Genomic DNA, 18,062 nt, shown 5'->3' with positions numbered 1-18,062 from the left:
TCCGGCGATTAAGCCGCCGGCCTTTTTGGACACGCCCATCGGGGTGCTCACCTCGGCCCTGGTTGGTCGCGCGACCCTCTGGCTCCGCCCTTGATGACGACGGGCGGGCACGCCTTTCTTCTCCGACGAGAGCACAGGTTCAATGGTGGTTTTGGAGGGGAGGTAATATGGGCAATCGAGGCTCGGCAATGACGGAAGGGGATGTAAAAGGAAATGGAGATTTTGGGGATGGGAAGGAAAGGGGATCTATTCTCTTTCACTGGTGCAATGGAGTACTTCAATTAATGGGAGACACAGCCTTACTCTAAAACACAGAATAAGAGATAACCATTAAACAGGGGTATTCTATTATTTGGCTGATGTGTATGCTTGTGGACTAATTATGGGATGCCCTTTCACCTTTACACAGCTCCGGAGGTAGGGGGGCGCAGAATAAACAATAATAATAATAGTACAGCACACAATCAAAAAGTATATACAGTCCTCATATCCGCAACAGTATTATTATTATTTGTTTGTTTGTTTGTTATTATTTTTAAACAAATATTGTTTCTGTCAAATTTGTTCACCTGGTCTTTTGGCTTTGACAGCTGTGCTCATAAGGATGTTTGTGGTTTGTGGGTGATGATGTTGAAATCACGTAGAATGCGGCTTGTGGTTACAGAAGCGTGTTGTATGTATGGAAGTGCCCCCGTGTGTGGAGATGTGGTTGGATTGTTGTTGCCGTAGTTGGATTTCCAAGCTCCTTGGCAGGCAAGGAGTACATACGTGGCAGTGACGTCACAGCATGCACTCATTAGGTTGGAGAACTGAAATTATATTTTGATTGGTTACTCCCGACCGCATCCAGGCGACTCCATATAATGAGTGGATACCAGAGGTAATGCACTGTGTGGCAGGCGGTGCTTATCACTCCCATTAAGGTACAGCGATAGCCGGATGGGATACCTTAATGGTGGTTCACCACTGATAGTATGAGTCGCATAATGACTGATATATATATACTACTGTGTTCAAAAAGTATCCGACCTTTATTTTTCGTGCGTAAAAAAAAAGAAGCTAGGGAGGCGTTGATTGGTGCACGTATGTAGGCGATCCTAATGCACACGCGTGAATTTTTTCCCACCTGCAGAAGCTGTCATTCGATGGCAGGCCGCCGATGAGTGAGGACATGTAAGTGAGCGCCGTCGGATTTTCGTTTTTGACAAAAAGACAGAAAAACTTGAACAACGCTACTGCATCAAATTTTGTGTAAAGCTTGGCGATTCCCAAGTGGAAACGATCCGCAAGATTCAACACCGTTCATTCCATTATGAAGGAGGATTTGGGCTTCAGGAGAATCTCAGCGAAGTTCGTACCAAAGCTGCTAACGATTGAGCTGAAGCAACTCCGTTTGGAGATCGCACAGGACATGCTGGAGACTGTGAACAGCGATCCCAGCTTCCTCAACACAGTGATCACTGGCGATGAGTCCTGGGTTTATGGGTACGACCCAGAAACCAAGTTGCAGTTTTGATGCAAGTTTGATGAAACACAAAATTTGATGCAGTGGCGTTGTTCAAGTTTTTCCGTCTTTTTGTCAAAAACGAAAATCCGACGGCGCTCACTTACATGTCCTCACTCATCAGCGGTCTGCAGTCGAATGACAGCTTCTCAGCAGGTGGGAAAAAATTCACGCGTGTGCATTAGGATCGCCTACATACGTGCACCAATCAACGCCTCCGTAGCTTCTTTTTTTTTACGCACGAAAAATAAAAGTCGGATACTTTTTGAACACACTACGTATATATATATATATATATATACCGATGTACTGTCGTGTCGCCCGGCGATTGATTCCACTGGGTGATGAAAGCCGAAACGTTCCTTGATTTCCGAGGCAATCAGCCAAATTATTGGCGGTTATTTTTATGGCACGTGTGGGATGGAAGGCAGCGAGGTACTTACCTGAACATAAGCCACACGGGTTTATTTCTGAACCCACAAACAAAGGAACACGACACAACAAATGAAAAATGCCACAATAATGATTTAATAAAAATAAAGCAATTAATGAAATAAATGCTGGGGTAAAACTAATTGAAATTCCTACTTCGAGGATCCTCAACTCAGACACAAAAACAGACAAGGGGAAAGGTAATAAAAAATGAATGCTCCTTTTTGTGCCGGCACTTAACTGTGGCCTCAACATAGTGCTGGTGGTGAGGTCTGTAGTAGAAGGTGCCCCAAAGCCTCTCGTTCAGGAAATGCTCCAACAATGGCGTATTGGCGTAGTCAATGACGGCATCAAGCAATGACTGCCAAAACGCCCTCCTCTCAACTGCCTCAGTGTATTACTGCCACTGTAGTACTGCCTCAGTGTATTGCTGCCACTGTAGTACTGACTCAGTGTATTGCTGCCACTGCAGTACTGACTCAGTGTATTGCTGCCACTGTAGTACTCCCTCAGTGTATTGCTGCCACTGTAGTACTCCCTCAGTGTATTGCTGCCACTGTAGTACTCCCTCAGTGTATTGCTGCCACTGTAGTACTCCCTCAGGGTATTGCTGCCACTGTAGTACTCCCTCAGTGTATTGCTGCCACTGTAGTACTCCCTCAGTGTATTGCTGCCACTGTAGTACTCCCTCAGTGTATTGCTGCCACTGTAGTACTCCCTCAGTGTATTGCTGCCACTGCAGTACTGCCTCAGTGTATTGCTGCCACTGTGGTATGCGCGCTCTATGCTCGATGTGATCCCCATCTACCTCTCTTTCAAGCCCAACATTGTCTTCCACTTTCAATGGAGATTTTGGACTTTTCATATATACTCGAGCAGGTATTGGCGACATGCATATTGGCTTTACCTGGCTTTACAATATGTTGAATGAACTCTCGGTATCATTCGGCAGATCCCAAAAAGAACAGGGACTGCTGATTATGACGCACGTTGTGAGAAACCCCCCGGTGAAACCACCTTTGTTCTCACCCAAATGAGTGCCCCGCCCACCACTGACGTAACCTCCTTGGAGCCTCACGCGATTGGGAGGCGAGTCGGGACGTGATTGGTGGAGGGTCAGAGAGCGCGGCCGCCATCGGATGATACGGACGCAGCTCGGAGGTTCGAGGCCTCGAGGCGAGGGGACTTTCGTTACGCCTCACGACAGCGAGTTGTGCTGATCGTTTATAGTTATGGATTGTACGAGTGAGTGATTCCGGAAGAGAACGAGTGATTCCCGGAGATCGTAGATTGGAACGGTGAGTCCTATATTGCCTGCTTCGTGTTGGAGCTCCTGGCCGACCGTTCCTGGCGGCCTTGTGTGGTATTCCATCCTGGTATCCTTGGAGTCCCGGAGCTCGTCGATTGGAGCCGAGAGGATCTGACCTGCGTCTCGTGGGAGCGTCTGTGGCCGACCGTTCCTGCAGGCTTGTGCAGCCTATTCCATGTGTTACCTTTCATGGTTTTTGTGATCGAGCCAATAAAGCATCGTGCCTTACCCCTAGAAGGCCGATTCAAACACAATTGTGTTGATTACGTCTCTTTTGTCCACTCCGTGGATTACTTGAAGCCCGGACATTTACGTCCGTATTCCGTGCTGGGATACATTCCCCAGACGGGATCGCGACAAATGGGTTGCTCGTCCTAGGATCATTCAAGTAAGAGCCATTCGATTGAGACGGGAATTCTGCAGTGGACGACATCTTCTGGCATCTGTTCATCGCCTTCTCACCAGCGGACGCCGTCTGGGAGGAACTTTCTCGCCGTAGGACGCTGTCTTGGGCAGAGAAGTGAATAGCCTCGGATCCCTCCAAACAACCGACAAAGAATAAGCGAATCGCCTCGGATCCCTCCAAACAACCGAAAAAAAAAAAAAACGTGAGTATTTGTACGTGGTATTTTTCTCATTGGCAATTTGATGTGCGGGTGATATTGCGTAGTTGTGTCGTATTTCCCCAACAGAGCGTTGTGTTTGAGCGTTGTGTTTGAGGTTGTGTTTTGTGCCTGGTCGTATGATAACTCGTAGCCAAGCTATGTCGACCAGGGAAGTGAGAGTTCAACCTGATCATGTTGACAGTTACGTGGGTGGCGAGGTGAGCGACGCAAGCAGCCTTGACCCGGTCACTCAACCCGAGATGTTAGGAAGCGATCCCATCATGACCAAATGCATGCGTTCGCCCTTCTGGACCGGGCTGACTCCGGTTCAACAACTTGACATGTATAACAGGGAGAATGACAGGGCAGAGGCAGAGCGTGCTGCGGCAGCAGAGAGAGAGCATGCGGCAGCAGAGAGAGAGCATGCGGCAGCAGAGAGAGAGCATGCGGCAGCAGAGAGAGAGCGTGAGAGAGAGAGAGAGCGTGCGGCAGCAGCAGAGGGAGAGCGTGCAGCAGCAGAGAGAGAGCATGCGGCAGCAGAGAGAGAGCGTGCGGCAGCAGCAGAGGGAGAGCGTGCGGCAGCAGCGAGAGAGCATGCGGCAGCAGAAGCTGAACGCGTCAGAGAGCATGAGTTGCGAATGTTGACTGAACGACTGCGGGCAGAGGGGTCTGCTGCAAGAGTCCCGGAAACTGTTCATGTTCGTTTGCCGGACTGGACGGGAGACACGAAGCCAGAAGCGTATCTGGAGATGGCGGAGAAGTTGTTGGCTGCCGGTGGCATTGATGAGAGCTTGTGGGTCGGCCATCTTGTGAGCCATCTATCTGAGAAGGCGAGGGAGGTATATGCGAGGATGGCAACCGAGGACGCAAACAAATACAGGGCATTGAAGGCCGAGATTTTGAATGCCTATGCGGTGTCCGCATGTATTTATAGGAGAAATTTTTTCAGCTGGACTCGTGAGTCCAGTCAAACCTATGAGGAACATTCGCGGGCCTTGTTGGAACAGCTGCAGAGATGGTTCAAGGGGAGCAAGGTTGAGTTACCTCAAGCGGTTGCGGAACTCCTGGTGCGTTACCGTATCGATCAACAGCTTCCGCCTGACTTAGCATTGTTTCTTGTCGACAAAGACACTGTTTCCTTGGCAGACTGCGTCAACCTTATTGATAAACATGTTTTGGCGTGCAAAATGCTGCAAGTCACGCAGTCGCTTCGTAAGACGGAGGAGTCTGCGATCAAGACCGCCCCCCGTCTGCCCGGCGGCTGGATCGAGGGGAAGGGTTCTCCGATGACCTCCACTGGGGGCGCTCGCGAGCCGCAGACCAGGGCAGGGCCCTGGTGCGATTTCTGCAAACGCGTGGGGCACGGTGAAAACCGCTGTTTCTCTAATCCCGCCAGTCCGGCCTACCGAGGCAACCCTCCTGTTAAGTCGGAGGGAGATCAGTGGAACTCATCCGCCGGGCCCTCGCACACGACGGTGGCATCGGTGACCGAGGTCACTGCCACCGGGGCTAATTCCATTCATCCACTGCATCAGGAGTATTCAGGGACAGCCTTAGTGGGTGGCCCCGATTCGATGCTGAAGTTTGAGACCAAATACCTTCGGGATACTGGGGCGACACGGTGTGTTCTCCGGGTGGGGGTAGTTCCGGCCTCTCAGATGCGTTATACCGGCGAGTATACCCTCCTTCGGGGCATTGACCGGGTTCTTGGCCGGTACCCCCTTGCCCTCCTCGAGGTCCGGAGTGACATTTTTAAGGGTCCAGTGACCTGTGTGGTAGTACCCTACTACCCTATACCCGGGGTCTCCTTGCTGATTGGCAATGATGCCATAGCCAGGGAGGAGTCATTGACTCTGACCTGTGGGGGGGTCCCTAGAGCCCAGAGTAAACAGGCGGAGAGAGTGGCGGAGTCAGACATATCTTCACTCTGGCCCGAGGAGCCTAGCGCCTCGACTCCAGTTTCCGACGGTGACGTTGCGTCAGCTGAAGTCCACCCGAGCCTCCCGTCAAGCCAATCTCAGGTGCCGTGCTCCTCAGGGACCGCTCCCGCCATGTCGCGATTCAGCAGGAACGCTAATGCTAAGGTATATGTGGGAAACCTGGGCAATGGAGCAGCGAGAGCCGAGCTAGGGAGGGTCTTCGGGCATTACGGACCACTCCGCAACGTATGGGTTGCTCGGAACCCACCTGGATTCGCGGTTGTTGAGTTTGAAGATCCACGAGATGCTGAAGATTCGGTCAGAGCCCTTGATGGAAGGTTAATTTGCGGATCGCGGGTGTGCGTCGAGATGTCGAATGGCATGTCGCGGCGGCCTCGTTTCAGACGCCCTTTGGTCCGCAGGCCGTTCGACCCGAAAGATCGATGTTACCAGTGCGGTGAAAGGGGTCATTACGCATATGACTGTCGTTCTCGACACCGGAGGAGAACCCGCCGCTCTAGGTCTCGGTCCGTTTCCCTCCTGTAAATGTTTCCCCACCTTGAGTTTGGCTCCCTTGTTTCTCTATTGTGCTTTGGGTGAAGTGTAACTCTTGTGGGGTAGATGTTAATGGGGTGTATGGTGTTTAATATTGTGTGTGAAAAAAAAACAAAACTGGTTCATTGTTTACCCTGTTAACGCCTGTTAATTGCCTGTTGCGTTAATAAGTGCGTTATTGTTGCGTTATTGTGTTGCGCCATTGCGTTGCGTTGTATTGTTGCGTTGTTTCGTTATTGTTGTTAACAAGTGTTAGTAATTGTTAATTGCGTTAATTGCCTGTTAGCAATTCCCGCCATCATCTTGCCATGTGATTTGCACCTACTACAAATACTGGTTTTAAAAACGCCGTCTATTCGACGGGGTTTTTACTTAGGGGGGGAGGACTGTGAGAAACCCCCCGGTGAAACCACCTTTGTTCTCACCCAAATGAGTGCCCCGCCCACCACTGACGTAACCTCCTTGGAGCCTCACGCGATTGGGAGGCGAGTCGGGACGTGATTGGTGGAGGGTCAGAGAGCGCGGCCGCCATCGGATGATACGGACGCAGCTCGGAGGTTCGAGGCCTCGAGGCGAGGGGACTTTCGTTACGCCTCACGACAGCGAGTTGTGCTGATCGTTTATAGTTATGGATTGTACGAGTGAGTGATTCCGGAAGAGAACGAGTGATTCCCGGAGATCGTAGATTGGAACGGTGAGTCCTATATTGCCTGCTTCGTGTTGGAGCTCCTGGCCGACCGTTCCTGGCGGCCTTGTGTGGTATTCCATCCTGGTATCCTTGGAGTCCCGGAGCTCGTCGATTGGAGCCGAGAGGATCTGACCTGCGTCTCGTGGGAGCGTCTGTGGCCGACCGTTCCTGCAGGCTTGTGCAGCCTATTCCATGTGTTACCTTTCATGGTTTTTGTGATCGAGCCAATAAAGCATCGTGCCTTACCCCTAGAAGGCCGATTCAAACACAATTGTGTTGATTACGTCTCTTTTGTCCACTCCGTGGATTACTTGAAGCCCGGACATTTACGTCCGTATTCCGTGCTGGGATACATTCCCCAGACGGGATCGCGACAAATGGGTTGCTCGTCCTAGGATCATTCAAGTAAGAGCCATTCGATTGAGACGGGAATTCTGCAGTGGACGACATCTTCTGGCATCTGTTCATCGCCTTCTCACCAGCGGACGCCGTCTGGGAGGAACTTTCTCGCCGTAGGACGCTGTCTTGGGCAGAGAAGTGAATAGCCTCGGATCCCTCCAAACAACCGACAAAGAATAAGCGAATCGCCTCGGATCCCTCCAAACAACCGAAAAAAAAAAAAAAACGTGAGTATTTGTACGTGGTATTTTTCTCATTGGCAATTTGATGTGCGGGTGATATTGCGTAGTTGTGTCGTATTTCCCCAACAGAGCGTTGTGTTTGAGCGTTGTGTTTGAGGTTGTGTTTTGTGCCTGGTCGTATGATAACTCGTAGCCAAGCTATGTCGACCAGGGAAGTGAGAGTTCAACCTGATCATGTTGACAGTTACGTGGGTGGCGAGGTGAGCGACGCAAGCAGCCTTGACCCGGTCACTCAACCCGAGATGTTAGGAAGCGATCCCATCATGACCAAATGCATGCGTTCGCCCTTCTGGACCGGGCTGACTCCGGTTCAACAACTTGACATGTATAACAGGGAGAATGACAGGGCAGAGGCAGAGCGTGCTGCGGCAGCAGAGAGAGAGCATGCGGCAGCAGAGAGAGAGCATGCGGCAGCAGAGAGAGAGCATGCGGCAGCAGAGAGAGAGCGTGAGAGAGAGAGAGAGCGTGCGGCAGCAGCAGAGGGAGAGCGTGCAGCAGCAGAGAGAGAGCATGCGGCAGCAGAGAGAGAGCGTGCGGCAGCAGCAGAGGGAGAGCGTGCGGCAGCAGCGAGAGAGCATGCGGCAGCAGAAGCTGAACGCGTCAGAGAGCATGAGTTGCGAATGTTGACTGAACGACTGCGGGCAGAGGGGTCTGCTGCAAGAGTCCCGGAAACTGTTCATGTTCGTTTGCCGGACTGGACGGGAGACACGAAGCCAGAAGCGTATCTGGAGATGGCGGAGAAGTTGTTGGCTGCCGGTGGCATTGATGAGAGCTTGTGGGTCGGCCATCTTGTGAGCCATCTATCTGAGAAGGCGAGGGAGGTATATGCGAGGATGGCAACCGAGGACGCAAACAAATACAGGGCATTGAAGGCCGAGATTTTGAATGCCTATGCGGTGTCCGCATGTATTTATAGGAGAAATTTTTTCAGCTGGACTCGTGAGTCCAGTCAAACCTATGAGGAACATTCGCGGGCCTTGTTGGAACAGCTGCAGAGATGGTTCAAGGGGAGCAAGGTTGAGTTACCTCAAGCGGTTGCGGAACTCCTGGTGCGTTACCGTATCGATCAACAGCTTCCGCCTGACTTAGCATTGTTTCTTGTCGACAAAGACACTGTTTCCTTGGCAGACTGCGTCAACCTTATTGATAAACATGTTTTGGCGTGCAAAATGCTGCAAGTCACGCAGTCGCTTCGTAAGACGGAGGAGTCTGCGATCAAGACCGCCCCCCGTCTGCCCGGCGGCTGGATCGAGGGGAAGGGTTCTCCGATGACCTCCACTGGGGGCGCTCGCGAGCCGCAGACCAGGGCAGGGCCCTGGTGCGATTTCTGCAAACGCGTGGGGCACGGTGAAAACCGCTGTTTCTCTAATCCCGCCAGTCCGGCCTACCGAGGCAACCCTCCTGTTAAGTCGGAGGGAGATCAGTGGAACTCATCCGCCGGGCCCTCGCACACGACGGTGGCATCGGTGACCGAGGTCACTGCCACCGGGGCTAATTCCATTCATCCACTGCATCAGGAGTATTCAGGGACAGCCTTAGTGGGTGGCCCCGATTCGATGCTGAAGTTTGAGACCAAATACCTTCGGGATACTGGGGCGACACGGTGTGTTCTCCGGGTGGGGGTAGTTCCGGCCTCTCAGATGCGTTATACCGGCGAGTATACCCTCCTTCGGGGCATTGACCGGGTTCTTGGCCGGTACCCCCTTGCCCTCCTCGAGGTCCGGAGTGACATTTTTAAGGGTCCAGTGACCTGTGTGGTAGTACCCTACTACCCTATACCCGGGGTCTCCTTGCTGATTGGCAATGATGCCATAGCCAGGGAGGAGTCATTGACTCTGACCTGTGGGGGGGTCCCTAGAGCCCAGAGTAAACAGGCGGAGAGAGTGGCGGAGTCAGACATATCTTCACTCTGGCCCGAGGAGCCTAGCGCCTCGACTCCAGTTTCCGACGGTGACGTTGCGTCAGCTGAAGTCCACCCGAGCCTCCCGTCAAGCCAATCTCAGGTGCCGTGCTCCTCAGGGACCGCTCCCGCCATGTCGCGATTCAGCAGGAACGCTAATGCTAAGGTATATGTGGGAAACCTGGGCAATGGAGCAGCGAGAGCCGAGCTAGGGAGGGTCTTCGGGCATTACGGACCACTCCGCAACGTATGGGTTGCTCGGAACCCACCTGGATTCGCGGTTGTTGAGTTTGAAGATCCACGAGATGCTGAAGATTCGGTCAGAGCCCTTGATGGAAGGTTAATTTGCGGATCGCGGGTGTGCGTCGAGATGTCGAATGGCATGTCGCGGCGGCCTCGTTTCAGACGCCCTTTGGTCCGCAGGCCGTTCGACCCGAAAGATCGATGTTACCAGTGCGGTGAAAGGGGTCATTACGCATATGACTGTCGTTCTCGACACCGGAGGAGAACCCGCCGCTCTAGGTCTCGGTCCGTTTCCCTCCTGTAAATGTTTCCCCACCTTGAGTTTGGCTCCCTTGTTTCTCTATTGTGCTTTGGGTGAAGTGTAACTCTTGTGGGGTAGATGTTAATGGGGTGTATGGTGTTTAATATTGTGTGTGAAAAAAAAACAAAACTGGTTCATTGTTTACCCTGTTAACGCCTGTTAATTGCCTGTTGCGTTAATAAGTGCGTTATTGTTGCGTTATTGTGTTGCGCCATTGCGTTGCGTTGTATTGTTGCGTTGTTTCGTTATTGTTGTTAACAAGTGTTAGTAATTGTTAATTGCGTTAATTGCCTGTTAGCAATTCCCGCCATCATCTTGCCATGTGATTTGCACCTACTACAAATACTGGTTTTAAAAACGCCGTCTATTCGACGGGGTTTTTACTTAGGGGGGGAGGACTGTGAGAAACCCCCCGGTGAAACCACCTTTGTTCTCACCCAAATGAGTGCCCCGCCCACCACTGACGTAACCTCCTTGGAGCCTCACGCGATTGGGAGGCGAGTCGGGACGTGATTGGTGGAGGGTCAGAGAGCGCGGCCGCCATCGGATGATACGGACGCAGCTCGGAGGTTCGAGGCCTCGAGGCGAGGGGACTTTCGTTACGCCTCACGACAGCGAGTTGTGCTGATCGTTTATAGTTATGGATTGTACGAGTGAGTGATTCCGGAAGAGAACGAGTGATTCCCGGAGATCGTAGATTGGAACGGTGAGTCCTATATTGCCTGCTTCGTGTTGGAGCTCCTGGCCGACCGTTCCTGGCGGCCTTGTGTGGTATTCCATCCTGGTATCCTTGGAGTCCCGGAGCTCGTCGATTGGAGCCGAGAGGATCTGACCTGCGTCTCGTGGGAGCGTCTGTGGCCGACCGTTCCTGCAGGCTTGTGCAGCCTATTCCATGTGTTACCTTTCATGGTTTTTGTGATCGAGCCAATAAAGCATCGTGCCTTACCCCTAGAAGGCCGATTCAAACACAATTGTGTTGATTACGTCTCTTTTGTCCACTCCGTGGATTACTTGAAGCCCGGACATTTACGTCCGTATTCCGTGCTGGGATACATTCCCCAGACGGGATCGCGACAACGTATAAATGCGGAGTTGAGCTACGGACACAACACAAACGCCAATTTAGTTTTATTTCTAAACGGTGACACACAACGGAATTACTTTCACGAAAAGACCTTAAAAACGCAGCAAAATGAAGAAGTGATTTCTCCATTTTTGAGTGAATATTATCTCACAATTTCAGGGTACTCAGTCATGTCGAAGCATCCAGTTGATTCTATTTTTTTTCATTGAATTCCCAATCATTCAAGACTGGTCAAGCTAGTTATCATTCAAGACTGGTCAAGCTAGTTATCATTCAAGACTGGGCATGCTAGTTATCATTCAAGACTGGTCAAGCTAGTTATCATTCAAGACTGGTCAAGCTAGTTATCATTCAAGACTTGGCAAGCGAGTTATCATTCAAAACTCGGCAAGCTAGTTATCATTCAAGACTCGGCAAGCTAGTTATCATTCAAGACTGGGCAAGCTAGTTATCATTCAAGACTGGGCAAGCTAGTTATCATTCAAGACTGGTCAAGCTAGTTATCATTCAAGACTGGTCAAGCTAGTTATCATTCAAGACTGGGCAAGCTAGTTATCATTCAAGACTGGGCAAGCTAGTTATCATTCAAGACTGGTCAAGCTAGTTATCATTCAAGACTGGTCAAGCTAGTTATCATTCAAGACTGGTCAAGCTAGTTATCATTCAAGACTGGTCAAGCTAGTTATCATTCAAGACTGGTCAAGCTAGTTATCATTCAAGACTTGGCAAGCGAGTTATCATTCAAAACTCGGCAAGCTAGTTATCATTCAAGACTCGGCAAGCTAGTTATCATTCAAGACTGGGCAAGCTAGTTATCATTCAAGACTGGGCAAGCTAGTTATCATTCAAGACTGGTCAAGCTAGTTATCATTCAAGACTGGTCAAGCTAGTTATCATTCAAGACTGGGCAAGCTAGTTATCATTCAAGACTGGGCAAGCTAGTTATCATTCAAGACTGGGCAAGCTAGTTATCATTCAAGACTGGGCAAGCTAGTTATCATTCAAGACTGGGCAAGCTAGTTATCATTCAAGACTGGGCAAGCTAGTTATCATTCAAGACTGGGCATGCTAGTTATCATTCAAGACTAGGCAAGCTAGTTATCATTCAAGACTGGGCAAGCTAGTTATCATTCAAGACTGGGCAAGCGAGTTATTCAAGACTCGGCAAGCGAGTTATCATTCAAGACTCGGCAAGCTAGTTATCATTCAAGACTCGGCAAGCTAGTTATCATTCAAGACTGGGCAAGCTAGTTATCATTCAAGACTGGGCAAGCGAGTTATCATTCAAGACTCGGCAAGCTAGTTATCATTCAAGACTCGGCAAGCTAGTTATCATTCAAGACTCGGCATGCCAGTTATCATTCAAGACTTGGCAAGCGAGTTATCATTCAAGACTCGGCAAGCTAGTTATCATTCAAGACTCGGCAAGCTAGTTATCATTCAAGACTGGGCAAGCTAGTTATCATTCAAGACTGGGCAAGCTAGTTATCATTCAAGACTGGTCAAGCTAGTTATCATTCAAGACTGGTCAAGCTAGTTATCATTCAAGACTGGGCAAGCTAGTTATCATTCAAGACTGGGCAAGCTAGTTATCATTCAAGACTGGGCAAGCTAGTTATCATTCAAGACTGGGCAAGCTAGTTATCATTCAAGACTGGGCAAGCTAGTTATCATTCAAGACTGGGCAAGCTAGTTATCATTCAAGACTGGGCAAGCTAGTTATCATTCAAGACTGGGCATGCTAGTTATCATTCAAGACTAGGCAAGCTAGTTATCATTCAAGACTGGGCAAGCTAGTTATCATTCAAGACTGGGCAAGTGAGTTATCTTTCAAGACTGGGCAAGCTATTTTATCATTCAAGACTGGGCAAGCTATTTTATCATTCAAGACTGGGCAAGCTAGTTATCATTCAAGACTGGGCAAGCTAGTTATCATTCAAGACTGGGCAAGCTAGTTATCTTTCAAGACTGGGCAAGCTATTTTATCATTCAAGACTGGGCCAGCTATTTTATCATTCAAGACTGGGCAAGCTAGTTATCATTCAAGACTGGGCAAGTGAGTTATCATTCAAGACTGGGCAAGCGAGTTATCATTCAAGACCTGGCATGCTAGTCATCATTCAAGACTGGTCATGCTAGTTATCATTAAAGACTGGGCAAGCTAGTTATCATTCAAGACTGGGCAAGCTAGTTATCATTCAAGACTGGGCAAGTGAGTTATCATTGAAGACTGGGCAAGCTAGTTATCATTAAAGACTGGGCAAGTGAGTTATCATTCAAGACTGGGCAAGCTAGTTATCATTCAAGACTGGGCAAGTGAGTTATCATTGAAGACTGGGCAAGCTAGTTATCATTCAAGACTGGTCAAGCTAGTTATCATTCAAGACTGGTCAAGCTAGTTATCATTCAAGACTGGGCAAGCTAGTTATCATTCAAGACTGGGCAAGCCAGTTATCATTCAAGACTGGGCAAGCTAGTTATCATTCAAGACTGGGCAAGCTAGTTATCATTCAAGACTGGTCAAGCTAGTTATCATTCAAGACTGGTCAAGCTAGTTATCATTCAAGACTGGGCAAGCTAGTTATCATTCAAGACTGGGCAAGCTAGTTATCATTCAATACTGGGCAAGCTAGTTATCATTCAAGACTGGGCAAGCTAGTTATCATTCAAGACTGGGCAAGCTAGTTATCATTCAAGACTGGGCATGCTAGTTATCATTCAAGACTGGGCAAGCTAGTTATCATTGAAGACTGGGCATGCCAGTTATCATTCAAGACTGGTCAAGCTAGTTATCATTCTGTACAAAAGATGAAGTTTCCAAATCTAAACAAGTTGTCTTGTCTGTTTTTATCTCCATGTCTCATCCAGGTATGACATGCTGTGCTTGTTGAAGGGACCACATGACAGGTTCCATGAGCACATTCAAGTTGACATGGCATTGCCAACGTTAAACCACCCAAACCTCCTCTCCACTCTCTTTCGCATCTTCAATCTGCAACTCCCACTCTGTCTCAACTGTAACATTGCATCTCCACCTGTCAGCTGGTATCTCAGTTCTTCTTCTCACACTGGCTAGTCTAGTAGGAAGACTAGGTCCCCCTGCACCCCCCGGAGATATACTTCTAATCAGTGTTTCTAGATTGGAAAAAATGTGTAGAAAATGACTAGCTATGGCCCCAAGCTGAAAAAATGTCCCACATACCATTTTTATGCAAATTACTGCTGCCATTATCAAAAAAACGATTTTTGACATATCTCAGCCAATATTGCAGATAATTGAAAAATGAAGGTGTCTAGACCCATGTTTTGAAGGGCATAGATCATGATAGAACTATTCATAACATGATTACATGTGTCTATGGTATACTAGTATGCTAATTAGTGCTTTATTTACAAAATAATCACAGTTTTACGAAATAATAGACTCATATTAAGGTCCGTCTACACAGACGTTAACACAAAGTTTTATTTTTCTAAATATTACAACTGTCAAAATAGTCCTAGCACTCAATGTGACCACTCTTCTCTTGCTTGTTTTAGATAAACATCATTAGCATTAGTGATTCTACACTGAGTCAGTCATCATCATTTTCATCGAAATCGTCAGAGTCAAACTCTTCTTCTCCTTCCTCTTCCTCCTCCTCTTCGTGCTCTCCTGTGTTCAGAAGATCCACCAGTGAGGTTGGTAGGATGGGACCACTGGACCACATTGGTTTCAACAGTCCTTCATCAGTCCTTATCCATCCTTGCTCCTCATAAGGTTTTGGCTTTTCGATGATAGGTTGATCGGCTCTTTTGTACAATGCTACGCGGTGGTTCACACGCTGGATGTGCGGCTTCAGGGCAGACTGGCATGGAGGAAGGCGAGCCAGATCAACCTTGGACTTGGATGTGAGGGTCTTGTCCTCTCCCACCATTTTTCGTAGCAGCTTGGCACGGACAATGTCCACTGATGACTCGCGACTCTGGCCGTACATCACACAGGTGAATTTTTCTAACTGCCTCTCCACCTCAGGGTTGGCATCCCAGTTGTCACCCAGTTCACCGAATGCCCTGTGAAACCTGGGATTCTTCTCCAGCTTTTTCAAGGGCCCGACTTTTCCCTTCCCTTTGAAGGCACTGGTGCAGTCTTCTCCGCTGAACACATAGTACCCCAGGAGAGTGGCACAGTAGTCCTCTCCCAGGGATTCTGCCAGCTCAGAGACGTTGACAAGTTGGCGATGCTTCCCTGACCCTGTATCCAGGTACACCGTCAGCTTGATGTTGTGGGCATGGTGGAGCAGGATCAGGAGGATGTCTGTGTCCGGTGTTCTGACTACAGCGTTCTTGTATCCGATGGTAGCAGCATGATGGAGGTACAGAACCACCCTGGTATCAGTCTCTTCCTGGTTGCTGTAGATCGTGGGGAGTTCACGTACCTCGACCTGAAACACAAAAAGGCACCGCATTTCAATCACCAGTCACTGCCAGTTTCAGATCTAGACAAACATCACAGGTAATCACCTTTTTTTCAGGAAAAATTACAAATTGAATCGCCATTCACGAAGGGCTTTCAATTTTACCTTGCCATTCGTTGAGGCAAGTTGGTGGGCCTTCCCCTCCACGATCAGCACAGCCATCTCTGTTCTCTCCAGCCTGGTAGCTGCCTCTTGTCCACTCCACACTTTCAGAAGAAGCTGGCACATCTGCTTTTTGTTGTCGTCATTTGCAAGGAACATTTTGAAGTCATATGGCTTCCTGGTTGCTGGTCCAGCCAGAATGATCTTCTCTGAGCTGCCCCGCCTCAGCCTTTCCTGCGCTTTGATTGACTCAGGATGGTAACTGTCAGTGGAGAACAGAAAGTGCTGCTTGGCCACCATCTGATCAAGCACCTGCAAGCATATCTCACCACATGTTGGGGGAAGGTTGGCAAGGGTATGCAGCAGCGCCATTCCATCCTGGATGAACAGGGCATCCTTGGGGTATTGCAGATCTTGTGGTGTGGTGTCCTCTAAAAGGTAGTGCAGAATGGAGGCTTTGTTGGTTTTGCAGAAGAACCCATCTGGTGTCCCAAGGCTAGGAGGCACTGGCATCAGGCAGTACTTCATGAGTTCTCCCAGGTCTAATGGCTCATCTTGACTCTGAGACTTGACAAGGAGCAGGAATGCAAGGTTGCTTTGCTCCTGATACTGGATGACCTGGAATGATAAATGGTGATTGGTTGATATGTACTACAGGAAGGACTACAGGTGAAAATTATTCATGTGCTATAAATTGGCATATTTACAATCTTTACATTGTTCATTGATGTGCACTGTCTTTAATAAACAAATTTGGAGTTCAATCTTGTATCTCAATATAGCATGTACAGGACGCCATTTAAAAATACAACATAAAATACAAAAGCACTTGGGTATTGGATTACATCCTTACCTTGCCCTGTGAGGATGTTAGTGTGATCTTCTTGTTACTAGCCTCCATGGTCTTGAGTTTCTTTCTCTTGATTGGGTTGAAGAAGCTCTCAGGTTCTCCGCTTTCCAGGCGCCTGATGAAGTCAGCTTTCGCAGCTTTCCCCACAGCTTCTGCTTGTAACACATCCATCTCAACATCCATGGGGACGGGAGCACCAGAGGCCAGGCAGTAGAGTTTGTCCTTATCAATGATGGTGAACGGATTGGTGAAGTTCTTGATAGTAGTTAGGGTTCGCTGAACGGCCTCCTCGCCTTTTCTGATCTCTGCCTTCTCTAGTTCACGATGTCTCCCTGCTCTTGGGCAGTCTGGGTCATCGATGAGATCCACCATCTCAAGGGTCTTTTCATAGAACTGTGCCCGTGCTGTGGTTGTTCGGCACCATCTCTGGTATGCCCCAAACTGACTGTACAGGCCAGCAAAGCCACCTGAAAAGTGAACATATTTTAATTGCATAACCCAATCATTAAAAGGGAAATGTTTTGTAAGAGCAGTTTACATCATATAAAGCTGGTTTCTACAGTTTCAAATGTATAATGTACTGAAAGAAAATGATGTACCTGATGATTTAGCAAAGCGCATGAACGTTTCTTCCATTGTCTTGTCGACAGCACTGAGTGCCCCTGGTATCATCGAGCGAGCCACTGCGATTGCACCCATAGTAAGCAGGTCCTTGGCCCCTGGGTGCGTGCTTTCCAGATTTGTCAGGTGGACTTCCAGCCAAGTCAGATATCTGTAAAGTACAGAGAGGGAAATACTGTAGACATTTATTGGAATAGCTCCTCTCATAATACATGAACCCAAGTATCAATTAAAATCTACTCAGTGATGGTTATACATTTTACCATGTATGCTACACAAACCTGGAGTAGTTGTGTCCGTCAAAGGCGAAGAAGATATCTGCCATCTCTCCGTTACACTTGTGAAACAGCTGGAGGTTGTTGGTCTTCACAGAGTGGAGGAGCATGAAGACAAGATGGCAGTGGGTAATGAACGACATCCAGAAGGCAGCTGTCTTCCCCAGGTGGCCCTTGCGCACCTTTTCCTCAAAGGCATGGTACTTTTTGATGAGGAGTAGAGTTGAGGGGTCTTTGAGGGCTTCATCGAGGTGCTCTCGGTTGCAAGACTGGGTCATTCTGAGAAGCACAGCAGGGTCAGAGATCATGATGTTCTCCTCCTCAGTGAATCTCTCCATCAACAGCCTCTCCATTGCCTCACACACTGTTTTGAGGCAAAAGAGGGACTTTGCGTAGGCCTTTCCACTGAGAACACCTTTGAGAGATCCACTTGTTACTAGTTGTGCCTCAAAGAGAATCTCTGCATATCCAGAACCACGCATCTTGTGTCCAGTGAGCATCCCGATGTAGTTCATGGATGTGTGGAAGGGTCCAATCGTTACTACATGACTAGCAAATTCATTTGGCCAGCGCCAG

At 48.9% G+C, this 18,062-nt stretch overlaps 2 protein-coding genes across 2 annotated transcripts in view; one reads left to right on the top strand and one right to left on the bottom strand.

Moving 5' to 3' along the window:
• LOC137439145 (astrotactin-2) overlaps positions 1–18,062 on the top strand; it is a 1,262,948-nt gene that overhangs the window by 850,008 nt on the left and 394,878 nt on the right. The gene's annotated exons all lie outside the window — the stretch shown is intronic.
• LOC137439462 (uncharacterized) lies at positions 14,556–18,048 on the bottom strand. The gene is made up of 5 exons (XM_078767827.1): positions 17,493–18,048; positions 17,190–17,362; positions 16,594–17,057; positions 15,744–16,358; positions 14,556–15,605 (listed from the first exon to the last, which is right to left on the bottom strand). Exons 1-5 carry the CDS (start codon positions 17,999–18,001, stop codon positions 14,757–14,759), a joined length of 2,610 nt encoding a protein of 869 aa, XP_078623953.1. The 5' UTR covers positions 18,002–18,048; the 3' UTR covers positions 14,556–14,756.

The sequence above is a fragment of the Myxine glutinosa genome, chromosome 13 (assembly GCF_964187855.1).
Source record: "Myxine glutinosa chromosome 13, kmMyxGlut1.1, whole genome shotgun sequence".
NCBI lineage: Eukaryota > Metazoa > Chordata > Myxini > Myxiniformes > Myxinidae > Myxine > Myxine glutinosa.
The sequence above is the reverse complement of the archived record's forward strand: the minus strand, read 5'-3'. Positions and strand labels throughout refer to the sequence as shown.